The 25,106-nt window shown below is 37.3% G+C and overlaps 1 protein-coding gene across 4 annotated transcripts in view; it reads left to right on the top strand.

The window, feature by feature from the left end:
* The first annotated feature begins 553 nt into the window (after positions 1–553).
* Positions 554–25,106, top strand: part of LOC150077381 (prenylcysteine oxidase 1-like) — a 94,612-nt gene continuing 70,059 nt past the window's right edge. The window contains exons 1-2 of one of the 4 annotated variants that reach the window (XM_090386217.1): positions 554–765; positions 16,469–16,675. In XM_090386217.1, coding sequence (XP_090242343.1) covers positions 747–765; positions 16,469–16,675 — 226 coding nt within the window. In that variant the 5' untranslated portion in view covers positions 554–746. The other 3 variants (XM_090386218.1, XM_090386216.1, XM_090386219.1) reach the window with 3 other exon arrangements.

Raw genomic sequence — 25,106 nt, 5'->3', positions numbered from 1 at the left:
TCATATTAATATCCTCCTATGTTGCATTTTAGCCATTACAGTTATTAAAATATTATATATCATAATAATTATATATTTAAAAATATATATGTGAAAAACAACAAAATTACCATGTGTATACTTCATAAATTAAAGTACTGTATAAGAATATATCAAAAATTGGGGAAGGGGGTTTAGAAAAAAAAAAAAAAAAACCCAGAAGGATTTTAACACAGGAAGAAGAAAACGGCTTACCACACGGCTATCATAACTATTTCTTTTAGATTATTCGATATCCCTATTTATGTTTATATTTCATTATCCTTCCTGACTTTTATAGTGCTTTTTTTTGTCTAGCAACAATAATTAATTATGAATATTCTATATTAATATTCGGTGAATCGATATATTGTCCATTGGGCTAAGATTTAGTACTTGGTGTACCCTCTCTACACTCTTCGCAATGTTCCGGCTTGTTGCTTAGGTCCGATTTTGGTGGCGCGACTTCCTATGCGTTTTAACGTATAACCGGAATTAACGTTATCGTCTATGGGAGTTGATACTCTGTATTTTATTACTCTGTGGCCGAAACTGTTTCTAACCGTTAGTCGTTATGGACTTGTATATTACCAGCTTTGCTACTATGATTTTGTTATATAGCAGCATTATTGCTTACTTGGTGAAAGTATGAAGCTATTAAAAATTGTTTAAAGCATAAAGCAGTTTTGGTTAAACAAGACTTATTTTCATTGCTGGTATGTGGAAATATGGACTTTGCTATTTGTTGTAGGTATTTTTGCAGCCTGGTTTTATTTTCTAGGCATATTCTTCAAAAACTGTTACCAAATGCATGTGTCGTATTGCTTTGTGTAAGTGATTAATTTGTAGCTGTGGAGTTTGCATAATTAATCTGAGTTTTTGGTATTACTATATTTTTCACTGGAAAATATGAATGTTATTGTGTTATTGATATACTTTAATATAATATTCGTGGCATCTTCATCACCCAGAATAGGTAGGTATTTTTGTAAAATTAATTTTTTTTTTAATGAGTAAATTGATCAAAGAGTAACAAGTAATGAAAAAAATATGTAATGTTTGTTTCAATGCAAACATTATGTAATCCAGTGTGCAAAAAAATTTTAGTTATTTTTGTGAAGGCTAACTCACCTGAGAAACTTTGGGTTTTATAAGCTGTTTATAAAGTGAGTTTTTCTCTTACAGAACTGCCTTTTTTAGAAATACAGTAAGCCCCGCTATTCGCGGTCGCTAATTTAATATAAAATGACACAAAAAAGAAAATGTGAATTTTAAAGCGCCGTGAACATTTTCCGCCATAAAAAAATATGGGCATAGCAAAAATCATCTTTCCTGGTCAAAACAGCGCTCAGTGGGTGGGGGGGGGGTGACAAAATCTCGAGCGTGGATGTTTCTCGCTAATCCTTATTATTTATTATTATTAGCCATATGGTACAAAGAAGCCTGAGGCTTATGCTGCACCAGCCAAAAAAAAAAAAAATTCCCAAGTTACCCCCCTGTGTGTGTGTGTGTGTGTGTGTGAGAGAGAGAGAGAGAGAGAGAGAGGCATCACCAAGAAGAGAAGAATGATGATATCCAGCTCAGGACCCTGGGTTTGCCAAGCCCATACTCACCAGATGTGAGCCCCCCCCCCCCCCACCTTGTTCAGTATGTGCTAGGTGCTTGTCATGGAAGGTTTCGTCGTTTGTTTTTAATTTATATGCTTATAAATTGAATAAATTTATAAATTGATATGCTTACAAAAGTGATAAATCTACTGTTTTACAATGTAAAACAGACTTTTTCGAGTGTGTTAACAGAAGAAAGTGACTTTATTGTGGACAAATTCTTTCTAACCCGTACAAAAATATGGCTACGAATAACAAGAGAAATGTGAAAAGATCAAAGAAGGTGATGACATTAGCGAATAAAATTGAGTTATTAGACAAAATTTCTAATGGTGAAAGTGTCTCCTCGGTGGCAAAACATTATAAAATCATGAGTCAACAGTACGATCAATCAAAAAATCGGAAGAAAAAATCCGCCTTAGTGTCCGTGAAAACGTGCTAATTGCTTCAAACATTTGCTCTGTAACTCATGACGTTAAATTAGAAAAAATGGAAAAAGCTTTAAATCTGTGGATAGAAGACTGAACTCATAATAAAATTCCCTTAAGTTCACTCATCATTCGTGAAAAGGCAAAACTCCTTTATCAACACTTTAGTGAAACTGGTAATAGCCCTGGCGGGATAAATTCTTTAGCTATAGCAAAAGCGCTGGATTGAAAGATTTGTTTGAAATTTCTAATAAATATTACATTTAATATTAAATTGTTTCTTATTTTCCTTTCGATGCCATATGCTTGCATTTCACTATGTACTGTCTATGTACATAGTCATATTATGAAGGTACATATAATACATAGATAGACAAAATTTTAGACTAGTTTTTCTTATATATTTCATACTTTGGAACGGAGCCATAACTCAGTTTTCGGTATCCGCGGCATTTCTCAGGAACGTTTATTGTATACAGATATGTTACATATACTCTGAACAGAATGAACAAATATCAGTAGGTGACTCGCATCTCTTTGGTCTGTGCTTTCATCCAAGAACAATTTGAGAAATAATAGCATTTGTTAATAATGTTGCTCAGTTTTTTATCACACGGTCAGTCATGTCATCAGTTCATATTGCCACAGTTTGGTGAGGTAAAAGCACAATTATAAATTTATCAGCCATGTTTTTGTTACCAGCTGTCATACCAGCAGGTATCTGATTTTTTGGAACAAAATTCTATCTAGTATTGTGAAGTGGGTAGTTTGAAAAATTCAAAGAACTAGACATAAAAACTGTTAAAGGGGAGAATGGACAGGGGATATGGGAAGTGTTTCTTTCTTTTTTAGCATTAGCATTAGTAGAGGCATATGATGCAAGAAAGCAAGCTTATGCAGCATCAGCCAAAAAAAAAAAAAAAAAAAAATTCCACTTCACCCCTCCGTTCTTTCGAAATACCTGTCCAGCTTAGCCTTAAATTTATTTAGGCTATCAACTTCCACAACGACGGATGGAAGTCTGTTCCACCAACCAATTACCCGCTGACTAAAGGCAAATTTCCGCACATCTATTCTACAATTATCTTTCCTCAATTTGAAACTGTGTCCCCTCAGTTTCTTAGTCTGAGCAAGAGGAAGAATGCCATCAGCATTCAGCTTGCTCAACCCATTCAATGCATTATACACCTCTATCAGATCACCTCGCCGGTGCCTAGTCTCCATACACTGTAATTTGCAAAACTTAAGCCTTTCTTCGTAAGAGCAACCCATTGTTCCATTCACTAATCTTGTTGCCCTTCTCAGTACTCGTTACAGCAGCTCTACATCCTTCTTGAAATGATGTCTCCAGACCTGTATACAGTACTCAAGGTGTGGCCTGACCATTGCCTTATACAAGGGAATAATCACCTCCTTATCCCTGCTAGAAAAATTCCTGTATATCATTGATAAGACACCATGAGCTACTCTTGCAACCAGTCTGCACTGCTCAGAAAACTTCATATCTGCCTGCTCAATTACCCCCAGGTCCTTTTCATTATCTACCACTGTCAGTGTAGTACCACAGAGTTGATACGTTGCTGTGGGGTTGCTGTTTCCCATATGTAGTACTTTACATTTGTCAATGTTAAACTTCATTTGCCACCTCTCAGCCCATCTGCTCAACCTTTCCAGATCCTGTTGCAGCAGCATAGCGTCAGTAGTGTCCTTAACAACCCTGCCAACCTTTGTATCGTCTGCAAACTTGGACATTAAGTTTGATATACCATCATCAATAATGGCTGCACTTTACTTTTACCATCATCAATATTATTTATAAATACAGAAAACAATAATGGACCAACACTGAACCCTGAGGGACTCCACTAATAACATTAGTCCACGATGAGCAGTGTCCATTGATTGCCACTCTATCTTCTCCCCCTCAACCACCCCTTTATCCATAGCAGCAATTTGCCTCCAATGCCACACTGCTCCAATTTGTGCAGCAGTCTTCCACGTGCAACAATATCAAAAGCATTTCTAAGATCCAAATATATAATATCAGAGTTATTCTCTGCATCCAGTTCTTTTGTGACTGCATCATAGTATTCAATCAAATTGGTCAGGCAAGACTTCCCCTTAACAAAACCATGCTGTGTCCGAGCTATAACTGAAGTCTTGTCTAGATGATCCTGCAGTGCTTCTTTAACCATTGCCTCCATTAATCTTCCAGGAACAGAAGTTAAACTCACAGGTCTATAATTACTTGTGTCGGCCTTTGATCCTCTTTTGTGAATTGGGGTCACATTTTCACATCTTCAGTCTGTGGGTACCTCCCCTGAGTCCAAGGAAGCTCTCATAATTATGGCTAAGGGTTTGCTTACTTCCTTTGCTGCCTCCTTTAATAAAACTGGATAGATCCCATCCACCCCAGGCCTTTCTTGTGTTTATCTTCAACAATTTCTCCTCCACTTTACTCTCAGTTATTACAAGATTATCTTGCTTACTGCCAGAGTTGAATACACTTCTGGCATTCCCCTCGCTGAATAACTCCTCATGTGTGAATGTCGATGCAAAATATTCATTTAGTTTGTTAGCTACCTGAGCAGGATCATCAACAGTTGAACCATCGATATCAAATGGACCAATCTGATTCATCCCCTTCCTTCTAGAGTTTACATAAGTAAAGAATTCCTTGCTGTTTTTCTTTGCATCCCTTGCCAAAGATTTCTCATAATCTGCCTTCGCCTGCCTAACCTCCTTTGTAACTTAGTTACAGATCAACTTATATCTATCATAGGCTTCTGTGTCACGTGTTAATTTATATGTATCCCATGCATTTTTCTTCTCTGCCATATGTCTCATTAGTTCATCTAAACTAATGAGAAAACAGAAAAGTTTTCTTTTCTGTTTTCTTTTTTTTTTTTTCCTTTAGCTGATGATGAAATAATGGACAATATTGGAGTCACTGGTTAAAGAATTAATGCAGGATCATCTAGACAGGTGTGCAGTTATACTTCAGTCAGAGCATGGGTTTGTTTTGGGGAGATCTTGTTTGACCAAATTAATTAATTGGTACTGTGATGCAGTGACAAAGGAACTCGATGCGAAAAATAATTTTGATATCATATACTTGGAATTCAGGAAAACCTTTGATATCGTTGGACATAAAAGACTGCTGTACAAATTGGAGCAGTGTGGATTAAGAGAATGATAAAGTGATGGTTGAGTGGGTGAAGACAGAGGACACTGCCCTACATGGACTAAAGTTATTTGCTGGGCCCATTGTTGTTTTCTGTATTTATTAATGAAGGTATATCAGACTTATTGTCTAAGATTGCAAATGATACAAAGGGTGGTTAACAATAATAATCAAGGTATGCTTTTGTGACAAGATCTAGAAAAATTAAGTAGATGTGGTGGAGAAATGGCAATTGAAGTTTAACTTTGACAAATGCAAGGTACTGCATATGAGTAGCAGTAATCCCATAGTAATGTAACAACTGTGCAGTACTATGGGATTACTCAGAGTGTGCGGAAAATGAAAAGGACCTGGGGGGGGGGTAATTGTGCAGTCTGGCTGCCAGGACAGCTCACAGGGGTTTGTCAGTGATATACAGGAATTTTGCTAGCAGGAATAAGGAGGTGATTATCCCCTTGTATAAAAGGCAAAACAGCGCAGAAAGAGGAACTATAGGAAATTTTGGAATTGGTGAAAGAAATAAAAGAGGTGAAAGACTTGTGGAATTTGCAGAATCTCAAGGAATGTCAGTAATGAACACTTTTTTCAAGAAAAGGGTGAACAGAAAGTGGACATGGAAGAGTCCAAATGGATTAACAACTAATGAAATCGACTTCATCCTCACTAACAGAAGATATATTGTGAATGATGTTACCGTCCTGAATAAGGTAAATGTTGGAAGTGATCACAGAATGGTAAGATGTACACTTGATATAGATGTAGGAAAGGAAAGGAAAAAACTGACTCGAGTAAATAATACAAAGGTCTTTGAAATAACAGAGGAGGAGAAAAAGCAGTATGTACTGGAACTTAAGAACAAGTTTGAGCTTCTGCAGACTGCTCAGGACCAAGATATGGACGAGGAATATTACAACTTTCTGAAAGTGATAAAGCCCAAGAAACCTATAGGGAAACAGAAATCCAAAGAAGAAAAAATTAGTCAAGAAACACTTGTCATGATGAACCAAAGACGACAAATGAAGAGCAAGAAAAACACTGACAGGGAGAAAATTGAGTATACTGAGTTATGCAAAGCGATTAGAAAGAGACTCAGAGAGGACATAAGAATATTTAACACAAGAAAAGTAGAACAAGCATTAAGGGAAAACAAAGGATTTAAATCAGCAGCCATGAGCAGTAATACAGAAAGACAAATGATACTGAAACTGAAGAATAGCGATGGTGTAATTATAAACAGCAGAGAAGGCATAATTCAAATAGCAGAAGACTACTATAGGGAATTATACAAGCAGCGAGGGAATGATACCAGCAGTGGGGAAGATGGATTGCAAAGTAGCAACACATACGACATACCCGATATTCTTCCTGATGAGGTAGAACATGCATTGAAGAAAATGAAGAATCGGAAAGCCCCGGGAGAAGATGAAGTTACTGTAGAGTTGTTAAAATTGGGAGGAAGAGACATAACACAAAAACTGGCAAGGCTCTTCACAAAGTGCATTAGAAAAGGTGTGATGCCTAAGCAGTGGAATAATGCAATCCTAGTTTTGCTGCATAAGAAAGGAGATAAATCAGAAATTGGAAATTATAGACCAATTAGCTTGTTATCCCATATCTACAAGTTGTTCACAAGGGTCATTACTAACAGATTAGAAAGAATACTCGATGAGAATCAACCGAAAGAGCAAGCTGGCTTTAGGACAGGATTCTCAACTATGGATCACCTTCACGTAATATCACAGCTAATGGAGAAAGCAAATGAATATAAAACACCATTATGCCTGGCATTTGTGGATTATGAAAAGGCATTTGACTCCATACAGCATAAGGCAATGTTTCGGGCACTGGAAAGACAAGGCATAGATACTCCATATATTATGATTTTGAAGAAAATATATGAGAGTGCTACATCCTTTATTAGACTAGACAAAGACAGTAGCAAATTTAAAATAGAGAAAGGAGTTCGACAAGGAGACACAATATCTCCGAAGCTGTTTACTGCTGCCCTTGAGGAAGCTTTCAGAAGATTAGACTGGTCGCAGAAAGGAGTCAATGTGAACGGAGAGTACCTAAACCATTTACGATTTGCAGATGACATTGTGGTCATAAGCCACGATCCCAAAGAATTAGAGGAAAATCTTAATCAGTTATGCACAGTTAGTAAGGATTTTGGACTAAAGATGAATATGGCTAAAACAAAAGTAATGATGAACAAGTATGCCACGGAAAGGGAAATAATGATTGAAGGAGCAGTAATTGAAAAGGTGCAGTCATATACTTATCTGGGACAAGTTATTAGCTGTAATAATGATAAATGGCTGGAAGTCAAGAGAAGAATAAATTTTGGATGGATAGCATTCAGGAAATATAGTCACATACTGAGGAGCAATATCCCAGTTTGTCTGAAACGTAAAATAATGAATCAATGTATACTCCCCACCATGACTTATGGAAGTGAAACTTGGGCACTCACTAAAAGAATGGAAGAGAAGCTAAGAACTACACAGTGAAGAATGGAACGAATTATATTGGGAATCAGACTGTTAGATAAGAAGAGAAACACATGGATTAGGCAGCAAACTCAAGTAAAGGACATTCTTATCAAAACTAAAGAACTAAAATGGTCTTGGGCAGGACACATAGCTCGAAGACATGATGACAGATGGACTAAGAAAATAACAGAATGGTACCCAAGAGGAGCTAGAAGAAAACCTGGAAGACAAAGGCGGAGATGGATAGATGAAATTCATGAGTTTTTGAGTAGAAGGAACTGGAAAGTTGCTGGAGAGGCCTTCATCTTGCAGTGGATTGAAAATGGCTGATGATGATGATTAAATGTCAAAACCGTTTGTTCAAAAATTCCCCAACCTCATATTGAAATATATTATTATTATTATTATCAACTTTTTCTCCTTATTGATTTTTTTCCAACCCGTGATGGAAAAATTAAAAGGTACTGTTACCAGGTGCATGGGGTGGTTGTTATGTCCAATTACTATTATTGGTCAAGGGACTCAGACCAATCCTACCTACAAGTGTTCATGATTGCAGCATTTTGGAGTTCCATGTAAGTGTTCTCTGGGAGGCTTATTGCTTTTAGGGTCTTATGGAGGTGCTTTGGCACCATGTGGGTGGTTGACTTTCTCTCTTATTCTTTGACTTCTTTTCTTAGTAGTAGTAATGGCAAACAATGCAAGAAAGCAAGCTTATATAGCATCAGCCAAAAAAAAAAAAAACCTACACAGTTCACCCATCCATACCCTCCAAGAATTTCTCTAGTTTTTCCTTGAATTTTTTATTCAATCCATTCACTTCCACAATACTAGATTTCTGTTTCAACAATCAACCACCTGCTGGCTGTAGGTAAACTTTAGCACGTTCAAAGAAAGTGCATCACTTAGGAATTTTACATTTCTAACCCTTTTTCGCAATGGTATGTTACATTAATGACTAGCATCACAAATAGAAATATAAACAAAAGATACATTAATAGTTAAGGCAAAGCTAAGTAATATTTGACAGGCACTCTCTCAAAATATTCCAAAATGGGCATTTGCAACCTTTACACAGCAGTTTTGGTAAACATGACAATTATGGCTGAAATGTTATCAGAAGCCCTTAATTTGCTCCAGTTTATCATTTTAAATTGAAAACAAAATGAAAAGTTCACCAGGTGCAAACTAATATTTAGTTGAACTGCCTCTGGCTCTGATGACAGCAGCACACCGTCGAGACATTGACAAGATCAATTTCTGAAGATAATCAACTGATAGTTCGTTGTTCCAAACACGAATTATGGCTTCCTGAAGTTCATGAAGGGGTCTTTGGTTTCTTTCTGGCAATTGCAGATTCCACACGATGCCAACAGTTCTCAATAGGATTTAGGTCCAGGATGTTTCCTGGTCACCTATGAGTTGTAATGGGCCATTCTTCCAACTATTTTTTCACCCGTAACAAATGTAAACACATTACTGTCGAACCTTTAATGCAGAAATGAAGCTAAAGTAACTACAGAAGTTCCTACTTACACTTTTCGCCTGATGACAAGCAACAGAGTTGTCCTGAAAGATGCAGTTGGTTGGTAGTAATTTGCCTTCCAATATAGCCAGGTATCCATTGGCATTTACGAAACCTTTTATAAACTGCAAGTTACCTATTCTGCGATACGAAATGCACCTCCATATCATTTGGCTGGTAGGAATTTCACTGTAGACACCATACAGTCTGGATGGTATTCTTCACACTTCTACTTCGAATTGTTTGTCTCCCCTCAGAACCATGCGGGTTGAATTTCTTCTGATCCAAGAAAATAACTGACTTCCACTGCTTGGGGGTCCATTTGACACACTCCTTACTCCAAATTAATAGGGCCTTTTTATTTTTTGTGTGAAAAAAAAAAAAAAAACACAATTTTTTTTTTTTTTTTTTTTTCAATTCATAATATGTGAAAAGCGAAGTCTGTATAATTTATAAAGGTGTGGAAATTTTGACCATTATATAGGGCTAATTACATTAGCCAACATGATTTTTACCTCGAAGAACTTAAATGCTGCTTTTAACCAATTTTTATGCGTAGATCTCAAAAATCACCATGATAGTTTCACATCACATCACAGTTATGAAATATAGAGGGAGTTATGTCACACCAAAATATGCCAGATTTGCTTAATCTAGCCAGTAATGTATGACATACTGATTTATTTTAACAGATATAAGCTAATTCTCTTAATTTTAGCAATCGATTCTGGCCTCGGATTTCTTATGATAAACAAGCTTCTAGTGATAAACTTGTGATAAACAATGGCTTCTAGGTTCAAATTCCGATGCAACAATTTACAACTTTAAGAGAGCACTTAGCACACTTAGGAACAAAGATTTCAGTGTTTCAAAAAAAGACATGAAAAGTTTTCAAAATATTTTGCTATGGAGGAGAGTATGTGTTTTTGCAAAGACATTATTGGACTTCTGAAAGAACTAGGTGTTGTGCATAAGTCAGATGAATGGCTTTTATTCATAGATGCCTCAAAATTAAATTTAAAAGCTGTTTTGCTTCATAATGACAACGAATTTCCATCAGTTCCTGTGTTTCATTCGATCATGAAAGAATGTGTAAGGTGCTACATGCTTTAAAATACCAGGTTGGAACATATGCAGTGATCTTAAGGTTATTGATTTACAGGGGGGTTTCACAAAATATTGTTGTTTTTTTGTGTTTGTGGGACAGCCCTGTGACAGATCATTATGTTGTGCAACATTGGGACAAGTGGAACAAGTTCATACCAGGACAATGTAATGAAAAATATATTCCTTTAGTGCAACCAAACAAGGTTCTTCTTCCACCCCTGCACATCAAATTTGGATTGATGAAAAATTCTGAAGGGACTAGATAAAGATGGTAATGGATTTGCATACTTGAGAAGTGTTTCATAATTTAACATATGCCAAACTTAAGGAAGGAATTTTCGTAGATCTCCAAATTAGGAAACTCCTGAAAGAGGATGTGTTTGAAACCCAGTTAAAGGAGGTTGAATTGGCATCTTGGCGATCATTTAAGGCGGCAGTACATGGTTTTTTAGGTAATAGGAAAGAAGAAAACTATGAAATGTTGGTGTCTAATTTACATTGAAAATTCATTTTCTTTATTCCCAACTTGAATTTTCCCCAAAAATCTGGGAGAAGAAAGTGATGAGGGGAGTGATGACAAGGGGAGCAGTTTCATCAAGATATTTCCACGATGGAAAAGCGGTACCAGAGTCGCTGGGATACTGTAATGATGGGGGATTACTGCTGGTTCCTTGTGAGGGAGAGTAAGCAGGAACACAAGAGGAAGTCCCTTAGTAGCAAACAGTTTTAAGGGTAATTACAAGAATGCTGATTATACGTTATTGAAATAACTATTTCGCTATGATTTTTTTTCCGAAGTTAAGTGAGTTATAGAGAACATATAATATTTTTTTACACTTGTATTACAAACTTGAAATATACGTATATATCTCTTTATTTTAACATTAAACATTGGTACATCTTTTGATGTAGACATGATAGAGACTTTTTATCATGATTTTTGGAATCAGCACATTTATTTCCTCCATAATCACATATTTTCATTGCAGAAGCATGAGAAAAAATATTTTTGTCATGCTTCTGCAGGCTAGTTTTTACACATCCCTTGAAATATCAAAAGTAATTAATTTTCATACATGTATACCCTACCATGGGCCAGACGTATGGTGGAGCATACGTGTATGAAAATTAATTACTTTCGTCTGGCACCCGTTGTATGGCTGAGCAACCCCGCTCACCCTGCCAAATGCGGTACACATCACTATAAAGTTGTTTTGTAATAATGGCATGTTTATATTTGAATAATTGTGCTCCTTATGTAGGTAGGTAAGTAAAATTTATTTTATTCTTCACTTTATTATTGAATTAGAGCTGGAACACCACACAAACCCAGTGGCATAACTATGACATTGCAGCAGCATTGGAGCCGAGCTGGAAAGGGGCCTGCAAAATTTGGAAGACAAACTTTGCCAGCAAGCTCCAATTGGGTCCCACATTTACTAAGTAACTGTTTGTATCTGTGTCTGTAGATTGTAATCTTCACGAAATACATATGAAAGAAGGCTGTTCCAGAAAATGGAATTTGAATGAATAAATGAGGAAAAAGAAAAGTGTGAGTTTGAAGTTGGACAGTAAAAAGGTGCATACTACAAATCATACTTTGTAGTATGCCTTTGAAAAGTGTTTAAATGGTTTTAAAAACATTAACTTTTCTTATTTTGAGTTTATAATTGAACATTAGAATGAGATTATTATGAAAAATAAAGTCAAGATGAAAATTTTTTTTAAAAAAATCATAAAATCTTTTAAAAAAATAAAAACTAGTTATTACTTTTCGTGATTTTTAACTTCTGGATCTGAGGACCAGAGAATTCCTTCAGTTTTGGGTTGTGTAAGCCCATGTTAACTATTGTAAAGGCGCCTCCTCTGCAGATTTTCAAAAGTAACATGCTTATAAAAACTGCTGCTATTACCTGAAAATATAGTCAATAGGTAGCAGTACATCTCTGTAGTGTTTTTGTGTAGTTACATATATGGAAATTATTGAAACAAACTTCAAAATATATATCTGCATTATGTGCATGCTCCACAGAGTCTTTGTAGTAAATTCTGTATTCAGAAAACTATTTTCCAAACTGGAACTACTGGAACACACATGCAAAAACTGAATCATTATTTATTTAATCAAAATATTTTTGTATGTTTGGCACTCACAAAATCATTAAAATTGCTTATTTGCCGTGCCAAATGTAAGGGGATCAGGTGAAAGAAACAAAAAGTCAGTAAACTTTGGAAATGCTTTTGACATCCAAGTCAGCTGGGCTACTGCTCTAAACAAACCTTTGACCCAGCATTTCTGTATTATTGTCTTACTTGAAGCAGTTATATGATGTTTAGCATGTAGTCCAAGCAGAAATTCAAAGACAAAAAAATCCTAGGTGCACTGATCATTGAAAGAAAATCCCATGGCTGTATCTTATCATAAAATTGCCAGTGAAATTTAAATTGAAGTCCAAAGTCTGGATTACAAAAATTTTCTGCTTTTCCTGATAAAAATTACAGAATTTTCAGTTTTTTAAAAGTCAAAGGGCCAGTTATGTACTGATAATAGGAACGATCAGAATCCAACTTCGATTTACCTGAAATATAAACATTTGTTTTAAAAAAAACAACGCTGGGTGTTTTTTTTTTTTTTTTTTATGGGTGTTGGGTTAAATAAGCAAAATGAAAATATTACAGTACTGTATTTCTTCGATTCTAAGACGCACTTTTTTTTCCCCTATAAACGTCTCTAAAAATGGGGTGTGTCAGAATCGATGGCATCTTACAATCGCAGTTTTTTTGAATTTTCCTGCACTTTGCATAGCACCACCAGTTTTGTTTTTACGTGAAAACCATGCCTCCAAGTTTGACCATTATCGCATTCTCTAGTTCCATTGGAGAATAAAGTGCCACGGGTGATTTCATGTGCTTTCGAAATGTGAAGCCACCGTTATTTCATTATAGTGGAGCTCACTCAGCAAAAACTAGAGTTTTGTTTGTATCTTCGAAAGTACGTAAGAAGTGGAGTTACTGTATTTCCTTAATTTTGATCCATTATTGCACATTAAAATGTCAAAAAGATTGCACTACGAAGCCGAATTGAAACGAAAAGTTTTTGTGTATACAAAAGAACATGGAAATAGAGCTGCATGTCGACATTTTGACATCAGTGAAGTAACTGTTCATCGTTGGAGAAATGATTGCAATTCCATATTTTTGTGCAAAGCAACAACCAACAGGGCTTTACAGGGCCTAAGAATGGAAAATTTCTACAATTGTTGAAGCTGTGATATGTTTTGTAACAGAGACACGCACGAAAGCATCACTTGACAAGCCATGCAATTGAAAGCCAGAGAAATTGCCAAGGCCCTCAGAATAGAGAGATAATTTTTAAATTCAGTTGCGGCTGGTGCAACAGGCTCATGCGTCGTAGTGGATTATCGTTAAGGCACCGAACATCTATCTGTCAAAAAATTCCTGCAGACTTTCAACAGAAGCTGATTAACTTTCAGCGACAGGTGATGAAATTAGGGTAAAAAAGAAACTATGAGTTTGGTCCAATTGGAAATGCTGATGAAACTCCGGTCTTCTTCGATATGCCTCGAAATTACACCGTCAACGCTAAAGGTGCTAAAGAAATCAAGATTATAAGCACGGGCTACCAAAAGCAGCGTATCACATGATGCTATGCATCATCGCTGATGGTTGAAAGTTGCCGCCATATTTAATTTAAATAGAAAAACCATACCGAAGAATGAAAATTTCCCCAAAGATGTTATTGTGTGTGCACAAAAAAATGGATGAATGTCGGCAGAGTTTATGGAAGACTGGCTAAATGTTGTGTGGAATAGATGTCCTGGAAGTCTTCGTAACCCATCTAGCATGCTAATACTTGATGCATTTCTTAGACATTTGTCTGAACGTGTCAAAAATAAAATCGTGCAAAAACGTGGTGACTTGGTTGTGATTCCTGGTGGCACGACTAGCCAACTGCAGCCACTCGACGTTTCAGTCAACAAACCATTTAAGGATTACTTGAGAAAGGAATATGAATCCTGGCTGTTGACTGACAACCTTCTGCTGACACCTTCCGGAAAAATTAAGAAAGCGCCGGCATCAAAATTGGCAGAATGGGTATCAACAGCTTAGAAGCTGTTCCCAGAAAGAATAGTAAAGCACTCATTTAAAAAATGTTGCATCACCAACGCTCTCAGAAGATGATATATTATGAAATAATGAAGATAACGACGGCTCAGAAGAATTTGACCCTGAATGTGAAGTAGACTCTGATATTGATTCAGATGCAGATATTTACCCACATGGGCTCACATCTGGTGAGTATGGGCTTGGCACACCCAGGGTCCTGAGCTGGATATCATCATTCTTCTCTTTCTTGGTGATTCCCTTCTATTTCTGACTTGTTCTCTCTCTCTCTCTCTCTCTCTCTCTCAGGGTAATTCAGATATTTTTTTTTTTTTGGCTGGTGCAGCATAAGCCTTGGGCTTCCTTGCACCATATAGCTAATAATAATAATAATATCGACAACTTAGAAGATTCAGAAGGAAGTGATGAATAACATACCTACTGATAAATACCGGTACTATTGTTGTTAGTAAATTGAATTCTATTATAATAAAAATATTTGTTAGATTTATTTTAGTGTTTTATTTTTTCTTAGAATCAAAGCTTTTTTTTTCTGAAATTAAGGTGCATCTTAGAAATCAAAGAAATACAGTATATTTGACAGTTCTGGCATTTTGATGGTCTTATAACAGTGCCTATGTAATATTTTGATTAAATAAATAATGATACATTTTTTGCATGTGTTCTAGTTTGGAAAATAGTTTTCTGACATTTTTTTTTATTATTTTTATTTATCTGGTTTTATGCACATCTTTTTTTTTTTTAAATTATACACTGTGTTGCCACACTATTAGGTACATCTCTGCTGTGCACACAAATGGTTTGTCCCACAACGTTGCAAGTCACATGACCACAGTTGTGGATATAAATGCAGCAGAATAACCTTTCTAATATCAGTTAAGCATACAAACCGTAGCAAGAATGGGGAAAAGGAATGATCTAACGGACTTCGAACATGGCATGGTAGTAGGTGCAAGACATGCTGGACAAACCATCTCTGAAAAGGCAGTTCTTCTGAACTTTTCAAGCACCACAGTTTCAAGGGCGTTTGAGAATGGTACAACGAACAGAAAATATCCTCTCAACGGCACTCCTGTGGTTCCTGAAAAGAGATGGGCCTCAATGTCACATATCACGTTAGAATGCAACCTTGGTGCACAGAACACCAAGGACCACTAGTCGCACTTTGTCACGAATGGGCTACAACAGCCTACAGCCACATCGCATTCCTTTGTTATCAGTGAAGAACAAGATAGCACGCCTCCTGTGGGCATGGCAACACCAGCACTGGACTATCGAGGATTGGAAAACAGGTGCTTGGTCTGACGAGTCGAAGTTCCTGGTGCATCATGCTGATGGGGAATTTAATGCCCATGTTGATGGAAGGCTCAGAATTTGGCAAAAACAACACGAACCCATGCCCGTCATGTCTGCCGACTACTGTGCAAGGCAGTGTGGGCAGTGTTATGGTGTGGGGAATGAATTCATGTCTAAATGCCACATCGTACCTAAACATCATTGCTGACTAAGTGCATCCGTTCATGTTGACAGTTTATCTTCAGTCAGATGGTTACTTTCAGCAGGATAATGCGGCCTGAATCACTATGGAATGGTTCTAGGAACACGAAAATGACTTTTCTTTGCTGCAGTGGCCCACTCAGTCCACTCTCAATCCTATTGAACATCTTTGGGATGAGCTGGAAAGGGCTGTTCACTACAGGCCTACACCTCCATCAAATCTCAAGGAACTGCGTGACACACTCATGTCTGCATGGTACTCCATTCCTGCACAACATTTTCAGCATCTTGTTCAATCCATGCCTCGGGCTGTTTTGAAGGCTAAACATGCTACTAGGTAGGTGTACCTTATAAAGTGGCAGCATAGTGTATATACTAGTATGTCTTGCACCATTCAGATGGGAGCAGTTTTCCCTACTGCTGTTATATACATTTACTTTTTCTTTCTTTCTTTTTTATTTTAGCAATTATTGGTGGTGGCATTGGCGGTGCCTCAACTTCCCACTACTTGAAAAGATTGTTCAAAGGAAACTGTGTCATTGATTTATATGAAGGAAAATCAGTCGGAGGAAGACTCTCAACAGTTGAAATTGCAGGAAGGCAGTATGAAGCAGGAGGTTCAGTTATTCATCCCCGCAATTTCTATTTAAAAAATTTCATCCAATTTCTTGGTAAATTAGTTTTTTAATAGTCTGTTTATAATATGTTGATATTATTTTGTGCTGACTTAAGATAAGTGGCTTCTTAGTTATGAGCTGGTGTTTCAAAACTAATTAGATGATTTGCAGCAAAGGGTTCAGTATTCAGTTCAAAGGTTAAGCAGTTAGAAGATTTTTAAACAGAATTTTAGATATATCCGGTGCATAGTAATTTAAAATATTTTCAGATGTATACTGTGTTTTCTTTTTTTTTTTTTTTATTATGAAAACCCCAAACATGAGAGGTATTAGAACCTATAGTACTTAGTACCATGCTTGGGTTGGAGGTTGAGAAAATGAAAGAAGATATTTGTTGATATTAGACTTGAACTTCTGTAGACTGTAATTTTCAGGAAATACGTATGAAGGAAGGTTGTTCCAGAAAACGGCAGTTCAATGAATAAACAAGGAAGATGAAAAGTTGGGTCTGTGAGTATGAAATTGGACAGTAAATGGATGTTGGCTGGTGGTGGCACAGGTTCTGACTGTTTTGAAAAAAAGAACAGGAATTATAGAAGCAAATTCAGAAGAACAGTGCCCATGGAGGTATCTATAGAAAAGGCATGCAGCATAAACAGTACGTCTATGAGAAAGCGAGTGGAGAGACTCTGTTAGAGATGAATCATTAATTAACCTAACTGCCCTCTTCTGAATGGAATCTAGAAGCCTGAAAGAGGTTTTGGGGGCACCGCCCCACGTGTGGGAACAAGATTCCATGGTAGGGCGGATTTGCAATTTGTACAGAGTGAACAGCTGTTTGGAAGAAAAGTAACGCCGAGAACGAAAGAGAAAACCAAGTTTTTTAGATGCAGAGGAAGCAATATTTGTAATATGCTTGTGCCCAGAGAGATTAGTAGTCAGGGTAATCCCCAAAAGAGATATATCATTTTGCCTAGAAATTGGAATGTCACCAAAGATAAGCATAGGAGCAGAAGAATCCTTTTTGGGAGATATAAGACAGGACTGAGTTTTAGAAGGATTGACATCAACTTAGTTGTCTTTGCCCCACTGAAGAATTATCTGTAGATCGCATTTAAGGAATTGGTGGCGGATATTCGAGAGGTTGAAGCTGATTGAGCAGGGCAAGGTTTCTCAAAATGGCAAGTGGAATGCAATGTGCTATCATCGGCAAAACTATGGATAGGATTTCCAGTCAATGGAAGAAGGTCATTAATATACAAGAGGAAAAGAATGGAAGGAAAGAACTGAACCTTGGGGAACACCAGCATTAGTGAAGAAGTTAGAAGACAGAGAGCCATCTACCATCACCCTCAGTGAATGATCATAGAGAAAACTGGATAACCAATTACAAAAAACAGTTGGAAAACCATAAGATGGAAGCTTGTTTAGAAGACCTTTATGCCAAACATGATCAAAACCCTTTGAGATGTCAAGAGCAACTGCTTGTGTTTCACCAAATTTTTCCATTGAATTTGTCCATAAATGAGTAAGATAAGCCAGAATATCACCAGTGGATCGACAGTGACGGATCCATACTGGTGATCGTCGATCAGACAGAAGGTTTCTAGGTACTTTAAGAGTTGGCGGTTAATCGATTTCTTCATTACCTTAGAAAGATTAGAAGTAATTGCATAGGAGGGATTTGTCACCCTTTTTTAGGAACTGGCTGGATATGAGCAAATTTCCAAGCAGAAGGAAAAATACCTTTGGAATAAGAAAGTGAAAAAAAGGCGGCAAAGAACAGGAGTAGTTCTGGAGCACTGGTTTTGAGAACAAGTGGAGAAATACCATCAGGACCTGGAGCTTTCTTTGCATCAAGATTCGTCAAAATTCTTTTGACTGAAGACCACAGGAGACATTGAATGGAGCGTGTTGGGAATGGTGGAGGCCTTTTACCAATATCATTCATACATGAGTTTGGAAGAAAAATGGGATGCTAGCAGGTCAGATTTATCCTTGGCTGCAGTGACAACAGAACCATCTGGTTTTGACAGAGGTGGGAGCAGAGATGGGCAAAAGTTGCGGCCAATAGCTTTGGCAAGAGACCAAAATGCTTGGCTACCATTAGGGCAAGAAGCAAGTTTTCTATTCTTAGTCTGTTCAAAATCTACTGATTAATAACTGCTTTGCAATTGTTTCGAGCTTTGGTGTAGGGAAAATGAAACAAGAATTGGAAACAAGCCAATTACGACATGCAACGTTCTTCTCTTGAACAGCTTTAGCACATTTATTGGAATGCAAGCTTTACATAAAGGACGAGATTTCAAAGTGGAGTGTGGAATAAAGGATTTTATTCCTACAAGAATAATTTCACTGACACAATCTGAGCAAACGTTGACATCAGAAGTTTTGGAACATTAGTCCAACCAAGGAAAAGAAGTGTATAATTTATGATATCCCCAGAACGGATCTAATAGCACAGATTGCCACCTTTCCCAGCAGAGAAGAACATCTGTTCATCATAGAAGAATAAAATTGTGAAGCCTTTACGACTTTCACACAGAAAGTATTAGAGATGTGCAGAACTATTCAAAGAATGGCAATTCAGCCTCCCAGAAATTAAATAATAATTAATAGTTAAAATTGCCCATCTCCCACTATGCCCAGACAATGACTTAAAAACTGTCAGGATAGCAGTATTCTGCACCCTGATAGAAACCTGACAACAAGACTGGATTGACCTGGGTACCCTCCATGACTACCCTGCCATGTGTAGGAACCTTGTGCCCCATACCAAATAAGTAACCATTTAGGGGAGGGGAGGGAGATGTACAGGTAGCCAGGGGAGCAGATTAGCTGAAAACTATCAGTATGCTAGTAGAAAGGGGATGCAATGTAGAATGAAAGAGGAGAATGAATGAATGAGACTGAAAGACAGAATCAGCGGGCTTTGCACTGAGTCAAAGAATGAATTAGGAATTATGGTAAAAGGGAATAAATGAGTTTTGGTGAAAGAAAGGGTGACCCAGCATGAGGAAAAGAGAGTTAATGAGTCTTATGGTGAATCGGAATGAGTGGAAGATCAAATGTAATTGGCCAAAGAATACAAAGTCAATAATAACTTTCATTACTTTATATATACAGTCAGTCCTTGTATAGCACGATAGTTGTGTTCCTAGAAACCCTCGTGCAATGCAAAATCGTGCAATATAAACAATAGGCCCTATGGGAAAAATAGGGTTAGGTGCCGACCACCCAAGATTGAACACACATTTGTAACCAAAACAGGCGCCTCCGTAGCCAGGTGGAAAGGAGCACATGCTTCTTAATTAGACCGGGGTTCGAACCCGTCACCACCAAATAAGGAGGATGCGGAAAGGTCAAGGGAATGACCACCGCATATTTCCGGAGCAATATGGCCTTAGTTGCTAATGCTCCTAAAAACCAAATAACAAACAAACAACCAAAACATCACCAAATACAATAAATAATCGTAATAAAATACTTACGTATTTTATTACAACTATTACGTAATAAAATATTACTAATGCTTTTGCTTCTATCGTAAGCAAACTTGTATTTTGTTTGATTTTCTATCCAAACAGATGACAGCCGTTCCATCTCTTCCAATTCTTTGTGTCTTAATCTAATGGATTTTAATTACACTTTGAGTTGTTCCTACTATAAAAGTTGTTTTTATTTTCTCTGCATTCTTTCTAATTCTCTGTGTTGCCTCATTTAGGCCTGTAGCACGTGCAATATCACATGGTCTTTCATTTCGCTCAAAGCGTTTCACAATTTCATATTTTTTTCTCTGTCGACAGAGGCGGACTGGCCATAAGCCTTACCGGGAAAACCCCAGTGGGCCAGAGTCGTGTGTGATTTTGGCCATAAACAATATGAGTATGAGGCCACTAAATTTTCCCGGGTAAGAATTTTTGATCCAGTCCGCCTCTGTTTATCAATATTGCTTTTCATTTTCTCTCTGAATCTGCAGTGTCTTCACCAGGACGCTTCCTTTTCACACCTTTTAAGTATTTTATTCATTTTTAGGGAATAAAATGCAATTACAAAACGAGGCGGCACGCTTGATACACATAAACAAAGCTGGGCGTGTGTAGCAACTGAATAAACAACCGTAAAGGCAGAGACACGCTATTAACACCTCACATTTTACTAAAGCACATTTCTGGGTGTTACTACCATAAAACAATAAAAACAATTTCCAGTTGCGTTCCTGCTAGTGGAATCTTTTATAAACTGGTAGTAAACTCGATCTAATTGTATTTGCGATCATACCGATAGCTGGAATTGTGTTGGTTTTTACGTTATTATGGTGAAATGTGTTTCCCCTTCACTGATATAAAAAACATAAATACATTTTCAGAATCTTCTCTTCATTCCTATCGTGTTGCGTTCGGTTGGGGTGATTCCTGTCCGACTGTCATTTCTTGTAAACACAAAGGCGAATCGTGCATAAGCGAATTCGGTTCGTGTTATGTAAGATATCATTACCCTATTTATAAATCGTGTATGATCGAATTCGTGTAGTGTAAACATGTGTTATACGAGGACTAACTGTACTAACAAACATTTACTAACAACAGAAACACTATCACTGCATTCTCCCCCTGCAAAAAAACAACAACTGAAGAATAGCAGTGAATTGAGGTGACCAAAGAGGGCAGTGTAGAAAGCGAGTCAAACAAATGAAATGAAACCAGAAGAATGAATGTGTGTGTGTGTGTTAGAAAAGTAACACAAACCATAAATCTTACAATTAAGTACACACACTAACCCTAGTTTTCATCTTTTATATTTTTACTTATTTAGCTTAATTATTATGCATTAGTATTAAAATTTACATTATACACCATTGCACCCCCCCCCCCCCCCCGATGTGAGAAAAAAGATGAATAAGTGAGCGAAAAAAAAAAAATATATATATCTATCTAAATATTAATATGGAAGCTGTTTTCTTGAGACTTCCATTGTGAAAGATAGACCTAACCGATTGGGCTGAAAGTGGTTGCAAATTGAAGATATTTCTTCCTAGGTGTGTGCAGAAAAATGGAAAAATATAAAATTCCGAATAGTTTTATTTTACAGAATGGGCCCGTTTTGTGCCTTAGCCTAGCTATGCTGCCATGCTACTGTGACTGGTTGTGTTGAACGTACCTTGCAGCAAAGAAGAAACACCTTTTCGTACTCCTTCAAAGGCATCCAGAATCTGTCTGAAATTTGCATTTAAGGTTCCGTAAGAATTAATATGTGGCAATATTGGCTTACTTAGTGAAAGGTTGTGCTCATTGTCAAGCCTTACATTTTAAGTGTGAAAAAGTCGGGGATCATTTTATTTTACTTTGGAATATGGCAATTTCAGAAGGATTGATAAATGGTATGAGACTTATAGACAAAGTTATGCATCAGAATTCTTTGGATCTAGAAATAATAACAGTAGAAGTTAAAGGAAAACAGTACTCTTACTGCGTGTAGATTTGACTCTATCAAATTCGACTTTGCCATTTTCATTTAAGAGACGGCAGTTTCCTATTCAGCTGGCTTTTGCGATGACTATAAATAAAAGGCAGATGTTTGATAGAGTCGGAATTTTGCTTACTAACCCTGTATTTAGTCATATCCAATTGTATATAGCAATGTCTCGGGTCAGCTCATTCCAGCATGTTAAGATAAAGTTACCAGAAGGGCACCAGAATATAAAAAATGTCATTTTCAAAGAAGTATTATAGAGACTGTACTACATTTTGTACATTTGAAATTGTTAAGCAACGTGTGCATTTTGAATAATCGGAAAGATGGTGGAACGAAAGAAAATTTTGTTTCCTCAGATATGAGAAAGGATTCGGTGCGTACTGGCTTACCTGCTCATGACAAAACATGGACTACATTTCTTTAGGACAACTAGAGAAAAACTCTGCTACCAATTGTGAAATTTTCGTAGTGGGTACAACTAGTATATATATATAACCTGACAGGAAAAAAAATTATTCTAAAATATAAGAAAAAAGTATAAAAATAGAATGCAAATTATGAATGGAAGTAAATGCCTTCCCCCCCTGCTGGGCAAGGGGGAAGATTATTACTTCGCCTGGTGGGTTCCCAACTGCCAGCTAGCATATTTCATCCCCAGAGCAGGATGGGCAGTTTGACCTTCTTACCTTCTTTTGCGATGACTAAAAATAAAAGTCCTGACAGCCATCATTGACGGAAACATATTTCGGCTTTGCTGTCGATATGCCATTTGGCAATCTGAACCAGGTACTCAAACTCGGTTACATTTAAAATCCCATCTCCAGGCAAGGGGGGGGGAGGAGACAGGTCTCTGTCTCATCCCTTCCCTGCCTTCCCCATACTTTGCCTGGTGGGGCCCGTCCCACTGATCTCTTTGGGGATGCCTTCTCTGTCGCCTCATTCTTTTACCTGTTTACTCCCATTCATCAGTCCCCTCCCCCCAATCTAACTATACCGACCGAATATGCCCATAACAATGTCGCAAAAATCTAATCAACATCTAACTTCAACTGCTTTCTTGGTCCCCTCTTTCTGCTTTCCAAATTCTAGTGTTCACCCTTTTTTTTTTTATATATATTTAGGCCTTGCCACTGAAATCCTTGGAAATTAGGTGGTGTGCCTGCCAGAGTACTTAAATAATCTACTGGGCGCCTGACCTACCTCCTCGTGGCAAAGTGTGGGCAACAGTGGTTCTTGGTAGGGGACCAACTGCTAAATTGGTCAGAGAAACAACAGAACATAACACTACACAAGGAACCACTCCCGACACACTTTTTAAATCTGTGGCCTCCACAGAGTTCTCTGCCACATAAACAGAGTACATAACGCGGAGATGGGGGGAACCCCCGGTGCTGTCCGACTTCACACTTCACTTTACTTTACTTTACCCCATTCTGTCGAATTCATCTGTTGCCTCTCTCAGTCTCTCAAAGAGTTCCACTTGATTCCACTAATCACCTGGAAATCTTTGACTTCCTTTCTTTGAACTCGACTTTCTCCTAGCTTTCCTAACAGTGAGATAATTTTCCTTGGTAATTTTAATGTGCACAACTCCAGCTGGCTTCAGTTTCTAGTCACATGGAGCTAGCTGGTCAAGTCGCTAATGCCTTTGCAACTACTAATGACCTTGCATAGATTGTTCATTTACCTGCCAGAGTACTAGACAATCTTAACAACCCACCAATATTCTTGATCTTTTTCTCATGAACAACCCTTCCAACCTTCATAGTTAAGGTGAATTGGCCTCTAGGTACCTCAGATCACAACTTGGTGATGGTTTCTTCTCCAGTGGAGCCTTTCTCTTGTGGCCATTTTCAGCCTAGTGTTGTTTGGAATGGTCTGTGAGACTTCTATTCTTCTTTTCCTTAATTGGATTGCTGTTTTAAATCTTCTGATATCAATGTTTGTTCATATTGAGTCTGGAATTATTCTTGTAGAATCCTTTATTCTACACTATGTCCTAAAATCTCTTCCTTTATCTAATCCTTGGTTATCCAATAAATGTGCTAAGGCTGTTCAAAGCAAGAAAGTTGTATATTACAAATGTCTTGCATCTAATCTTCAGATTCATTTTCTGCCTAACCAAAGCTCGTAACAATTTACAATTGTTGTAAAGCTGTTATTAATCAGTCCAAACTAGATTTTGAACAGGCTATTTTGAACATTTTTCTTCTCTGCCATATGCCTCATTAGTTCATCTGACATCCATTTTGGCCTAAACCTTGAACAATATTTCTTAGTTGGTATGTAAAGCCTAGTAGCTTCCAAGATAAGTTCTTTGAATGCTTCCCATTTTGAATTTGCTGTTGGTAACATCGTCAGTTGGTCCCACTGTATAGAATTTAAATACTGTCTCAGTCCATCGTAGTCGCCTTTACGGAAGCAATAACCCTTCCCTTTACCCCTAGAGGTAACTACCATTATGGGTAAAGGGAAGGGTTATTGCTTCCGTAAAGGCGACTACGATGGACTGAGACAGTATTTAAATTCTATACAGTGGGACCAACTGACGATGTTACCAACAGCAAATTCAAAATGGGAAGCATTCAAAGAACTTATCTTGGAAGCCACTAGGCTTTACATACCAACTAAGAAATATTGTTCAAGGTTTAGGCCAAAATGGATGTCAGATGAACTAATGAGGCATATGGCAGAGAAGAAAAATGCATCGGATACTTACAAATTAACACATGACACAGAAGCCTATGATAGATACAAGTTGATATGCAACCAAGTTACAAAGGAGGTTAGGCAGGTGAAGGCAGATTACAAGAAATCCTTGGCAAGGGATGCAAAGAAAAACAGCAAAGAGTTCTTTACTTATGTAAACTCTAGAAGGAAGGTGATGAATCAGATTGGTCCACTTGATATTGATCGGTCAACTGTTGATGATCCTGCTCAGGTAGCTAACAAACTAAATGAATATTTTGCATCGACATTCACACATGAGGAGTTATTCAGCAAGGGGAAT

The sequence above is a fragment of the Mastigoproctus giganteus genome, chromosome 12, assembly GCF_048544385.1.
Source record: "Mastigoproctus giganteus isolate SK-2022 chromosome 12, ASM4854438v1, whole genome shotgun sequence".
Lineage (NCBI taxonomy): Eukaryota > Metazoa > Arthropoda > Arachnida > Uropygi > Thelyphonidae > Mastigoproctus > Mastigoproctus giganteus.
Note: the sequence above shows the minus strand (reverse complement) of the source record. Positions and strands in the feature narration are given on the sequence as shown.